The sequence below is a fragment of the Leuciscus leuciscus genome (assembly GCF_965113295.1).
Source record: "Leuciscus leuciscus genome assembly, chromosome: 17".
In the NCBI taxonomy this organism is placed as follows: domain Eukaryota; kingdom Metazoa; phylum Chordata; class Actinopteri; order Cypriniformes; family Leuciscidae; genus Leuciscus; species Leuciscus leuciscus.
The window spans coordinates 39223079-39228854 of NC_138741.1; the positions used below are offsets into that span (position 1 = coordinate 39223079).

The following is a 5776-nucleotide window of genomic DNA, read 5'->3' on the forward strand; positions in this document are numbered from 1 at the left end:
AATCTAATCACTGTAATTTATTTAGATTTTAGTAATATAATCGCAATAGTTTCCGAGCATCAGGACAGAGTGTGGTTTATGAAGGATCTGGAGCAGCAACAGGCAACACACACCATTTATTCTCATTAACAAACACATGCTCGTGCACGCTATGCAAATGTGGCGTTTGGACCTCAACACACACACACACACACACACACATTTACACACACAGCCGATAAAAAATAGCCTTCACAAACAGTCATATAAATATTAAAGCTCCCAGTGTTCCTCCATCTGCAGTTTTAGCGATGTAAGGTAATGGCGCGCGCGAGAATATAACCATAGTTTTCAATGATAAACGAAAGAAATTCTAGGCAATAAAGCGTTCGAAAAAAATGACGTAAAGGGAAATTCGAACGCAAACTCGATGCATTCTCGAGGCTCGGTTAGTGTTCCGATGGACTGACATCTTTATTTTCTCATGATTAAAATGAGTCCAATCACAAACAGCACAGCGTGTCTTATTTTCAACATTTTTTTTACACTCGAAGTGAGTTGTTAAGTGGGCCTATGAGGATTTACATGATTGTTTGAATGTTTCTCCCGGTTTTTAATCGATGAATTCAGTTGATTCATTAGAATGCCGTACAGATGAAGCCCACAGATGCTGAGATCCGCTGAAGTGCCTCAGTTTATCCATATATCCCGATCCTCGACACTCGCACGAGACTCATGACTACACGACGCAGAAAACTTTCCTTTCAACCAACATTTGATATGCAATATCGATATCAGCACATTTAAACAAAGCCGATGTCATTTTAAATATAAAGATTCATAGTTGGATTGACTGTAATGGAGATCGGGCCTGTAAAATGGACTCAAACCACAACTAAAAAAATCAATAGCTAAGAGACAATTAAACACATTACCAACATTATCATCGCAAACTACGGGGAAGCACATCACTGTCCAATACTTTAAACACAATAGTGTTCACTGCATGACATTATACAACGGCATCTAGCCTACTAAAATATTACGCCAAGTCATTCATTTGTTTAAAGCAATCATGTGCAATTCTAGATCATTATGTACAACAACAGCCCAAATGATACACAAATACCGAAATATAAAACACATGATAGTAGCGACGCCAAAGACCAGCAATAATTTCAAATATCAGATATAGGGCCTATACCATACACACACCGTGTTTCACAAGAACAAGTTCAGGAGAATCGCATGACACTCTCAGCACAGTTTATTTTACCATTCAAGCTGATTTAAAGATCTCTAATCTCATGGCATATTTTAGATCTCACATTAATAAGCTACTGTTACTGTATTCAGCGCAGACAGAAACAATGAACCCAGCGGTTACTTACATGATCGGCTAAGTTAGTGGAAGATCCCGAGAGTTCCTCATGGTCTGATTTTGAGCTTCCATCCCGTTCATCAATCACTAAATCTATGGGCATTTTCCCTTTCAAACAGCTGATGTACCGATGGCAGAAGTTATCGCAGAGTTCGTGCACCTATAGCAGAGGAAAGACAGAATACTCTCTCACAAATCAGCGCAAAAAGAGGAAAACTGCGGAGAAATACAGCAATGCAAATCATTCTCCAGAGACACACTCAACAAGTTCATTGACTAAAATAAACCAACAAATAACACACGAAAATATTAGTCAACATTTCGCACCAACTATAACTTGTCCGTGAAATTATTCATTCATTTGAAATAAATATTTCTATGTCATATCCCGTTTAAACTAACATCGACGGAATATGGATTAATTATTATGAATTAGAATTAATTGTTTCAATAACAATTTACGTTCGGGGTAATTTTGTCAAATAGGCCTAATATCGTTTATTTTATTTTTTATTATATCAAGAAGTGCCAAATCTGAATTATAAATTCATTAAAAAAAAATAAAAAGAAGAAGAATCACAGATTGGTGATGAGCGCAGTAAATTCATCCAAATTATTTCTAAAAGTAAATCAATCCAAATCAATAAAAGATTACCTTTTCTAACTCCAAAAGATGAAACCGTAATACTTGTATGGCTTGTATCATCTGTGAAGAGAAATGCATCCATTCTTATGTTTTCATTTTAATATTCGTTAGCAACATTATGAATTGTAGTGAACAAAAAACATCCCAATATTAAGAAATAATTCGAGAGTTAATAATGTGCTTGAGAAATAAGAAGTAATTATTTTTGAAATATATATATATATTTTTTTTTTGCATGAGGCATTATATATGCCAGTGTAAAGTGTGAAGGGGTGATGGTGATTTCAGCCCTAATGAGGGACTTTTCCACCTCAAACACTCCTGACACACATCAAATCCCTTCGTATTTACTTTCACTATCTCCAGATCCGATGCAAAAAAAATATAATCTCGAGAAAAAGAAAACAGAGAGACTCATTTAAGAGAAGTGGACTAATAGTGAAGACAAGCTGATGTGTTATCTTACCAAATTATCCAATTCTGGATTTGAAGAAAATAAAGGTTTTTCAGCGCGGACCTAAAACACACACGCACACACACACACAAAATCGGGGTTAATAACAATCGATGAGTAATGTGCAGCAATTTAATAATTGGGTTTTAATGAAAGATGCATTAAAATCGCAATCGTTACGGATCAGGTTAAACACTCCTTAAATGCAGCCGCTTCGTGTATTGATGGAAATATAGTTAGGGCTCATAACATGAAACTATGACTTGTATCTGTGTTTGTTTGCATGTTTGAAGTAGATGTGAGACCTGTTTAGCGAAGACAGCGATGTCCTCGTTGAAGGAGTCCGAGGAACACACATCTCCTCCGGCCACCCCGGGCTCGCGAGGAGTGCATGTGGCCAGCTCACACTTCTCAAACACCAGAGCCAGCAGAGGGAACAGAGGGTGACTGCAGAAACACACACACACACACACCGCGATCAGAGCATTTCACCGGGGAAACCCGCGAGGAACAGTGTGTGTGAGAGTCCGAGCGCGACGGGGCAAATTCAGCTCAGCGGCTTCCGTTCTAAATCACACTCAGATAGTAGTAAATGCAGTGTAATGGGCAATTTAATCACTCAAGTAACTACTGAGTAATTAAATATTAAACTGGATTTCCACTCAACGAGAGTCGCGATCACATCGGGTTTTGTAGCGGTGATTTTAAACTCGAGTGAAAATAACGCTGTGAGCGAACGCTTTAAAGTGCAGAACGTCAAGAGGGTTTCAAAAGAAAAGAGAAAAAAAGGCATACAAATAAATGTGCAAAGCAAAGTGAAATGTATAGTAGGCTATTCCCTAAAATAGTGCCAGCATTTCTGGCAAAGCCCCGTATAATAGCTACGCTACTATTAAAGTTCTGGCAAACTATTGCGGGAAAGAGGGACCGCGCGCGGAGGAATTCCCGGATCCGATATAATATCTATAACTCACCCGTAAATTTGATCTTTATCCCTCTTTAGCACGTCGTTGACAGCCGAGCCCATGCTGCCGGGCATGACGTTGGGATGCGGGGCGTGCGTGCCGTAGTGCTGGCCGTGGAGCGGCGGTCCGTGGTTCAGGTGGTGGACCTGCGGCAGCGGCCGCGGCGCGTGAGGGTCCCCGTACATCCCGACCCCGTCCATGCCGCCGTAGTGAGCCAGCTCATCGTACTGGAAGAGAAGCAGAGGGTCAAGAAGAGCACAAACACACGCAAAACTGGCAAAACGAGAAGAAAAGCGTCGCGCGAGGGCAAAGTTTGCCGCGCGTAATTACCAAAAACATGGTAAAGTTGTGTTTCCCGAAGAGAGTAACGCGTGTCTCGCGCGGAGAATATTCCCAACAAAGTGCGTCAGACTGAAGTGGTTTTGGCGACAGACAGACAGTCGAGGCCTGTGATAGATCGTGTGTTAGTGGAGGTGAGTGCTGGAGATTTGAAACCTACCCTTTGCGCCATCAGCCTGCGCTCCAATAAACCTCTGGATCTGTGTCGTAGATTTAATTTCCCAGTCCGCTCACAAACTCACGCGCCGCAAAGATCCCGTTTTCAAGCAACTCGCCGAATTCTCCTATTCTCCAGTATATGGCTGAGAAAGAGCGCAGGCATCGGGAAGAGTTTTTGCAATTATTCTTCTTCTTCTTCTTTTTCTCTTTGCCCCCCAGAAAAGAAAGAAAAAAAAAAGTCAAGCACCAAAACTGAAGGTTACAGCCGGCCCATCAACAACCTGCATGTAACTAAACTGTCGTGTCTCATGGCTTTTTGCCACTCCAGCTGTCAATCAAAGCCAGAGGTTGTCAAGGTAATGAATGAATGATGGTTGGTGATGATGATGTTCAAGAGAGGATGAATCTTTTTAGCCCCGTTTTCATCCCACAAGTCCCTGTCTTCTTTATGCCTCCGGTCCGCTTTCTTGTTTTATTACTACTGTATTAAAAAAAAAGAGGAAAAAAAAAAAAAAAAAAAAAAAAAGAAGAAGGGGAAAGAGAAGAGTTTTTTAAAAAACGCGGCGGTCCCTCGCTCTCGCGCGCGGTGTGAGATGAGTGAGTGTCAGTGTGTGTTGGCAGGTCGGACGCTCGCGCGCTTATACAACGCAGAGAGTCGAGCCGCGCGCATCGGCGGGAGAATGAAATGACGGAAACCGGAAGTGGCGCTGAGCACAGCCAGTCCTGCGCGAGCTCTACGCCAAACCCTGCGCGAGGCGAGCGACGCGACGCGAGGCGAGCGAGCGTCCGGTGCGCGAGGGGGGAGCCACGCGCATTCACCGCGTTCAAACACTGTCTTTAATGCACAAAAGAAAAATCATTTTAACTCGACTTCGGGTAATGCATTGCGCATGCAACTGATATCGAGTGTCAAATCCCGTGTTATGTGCAAGGCACGAAGAGTTACAATGATTATTTACGCAGACCCCCTTTTTTTTTTTAAATAAAGTTAACTTTTAAAATAACGTGAAGAGAGCAAAAAAAAAAAAAAATTTATTGAAAGTGTCTTTTAGTCCAATCGCGTTTGTAGATTGAAATGTGATCCGTGCATCGCGTTGCTCAGTTCTCAAAGAGCCCGAGATCATCAATCATGAGAAGGCCTGAAGTTTCAGAGGAGGAGCGAGGATATTGATCGTGCTACAGATGTGGCCCCTAAAACCACAAACAGACCCTTAAAACACTCCTCATCAATGAACATATAGCCCACATCGTGACATCAGCGTCCATCGACCGCTTTTTACATAAATGTCTACATTTAGAGCTGTTGTTCTGTTGTTGAAATCAACAGTTCACGCGCTGGAGGAGATCGAGCAGAAGGTCAGAAACACACTCACCCGAACCTCGGGTTACAATGAAGACAGCAATTAAAGCGGATTCATAAATGCAACTGTGTTTATGAGAGAGGGAGGGAGGGAGAGGGTTCACTGTGTACTAGCGAGTGGATGACCAGTGCTTCATCATCATCATCCTCGCGAGGAAGAGGAAGAGTGCGAGCACTTCTGTGCACACACACACACGCCTGAGCCGAGACACGGGTAAGTGCATATCTCACACTTACAGAAATCAGCAGGGATAGTGAGCGATCACTGCAGGAAAACAATTATTTCAACAACTAGAACTTTATTAATGAGACAAAATAATGCGTGCAAATTTAAACACAATAAATCACTGCCTTGAGAAAAAAATGCATGTGTATTTTCACTTCGGTAAAATACAATTTTGAAGAGTAGCCGTTCCTTTTCAGTTTTAATTACATCGGTGTTTAGATCTAAAACTCGCAGTTTATCCCGACACAACGGCTGATGACTGCGCTG

At 41.8% G+C, this 5776-nt stretch overlaps 1 protein-coding gene across 4 annotated transcripts in view; it reads right to left on the bottom strand.

Moving 5' to 3' along the window:
* The window catches only part of meis2a (Meis homeobox 2a), a 67308-nt gene extending 62754 nt beyond the window's left edge, over positions 1-4554 (bottom strand). Inside the window, exons 1-6 of one of the 4 annotated variants that reach the window (XM_082143568.1) lie at positions 3925-4554; positions 3435-3652; positions 2766-2907; positions 2473-2523; positions 2016-2066; positions 1371-1520 (exon numbers count right to left, since the gene is read on the bottom strand). In XM_082143568.1, coding sequence (XP_081999694.1) covers positions 1371-1520; positions 2016-2066; positions 2473-2523; positions 2766-2907; positions 3435-3652; positions 3925-3936 — 624 coding nt within the window. In that variant the 5' untranslated portion in view covers positions 3937-4554. The other 3 variants (XM_082143566.1, XM_082143569.1, XM_082143567.1) reach the window with 3 other exon arrangements.
* Positions 4555-5776: the final 1222 nt, after the last annotated feature.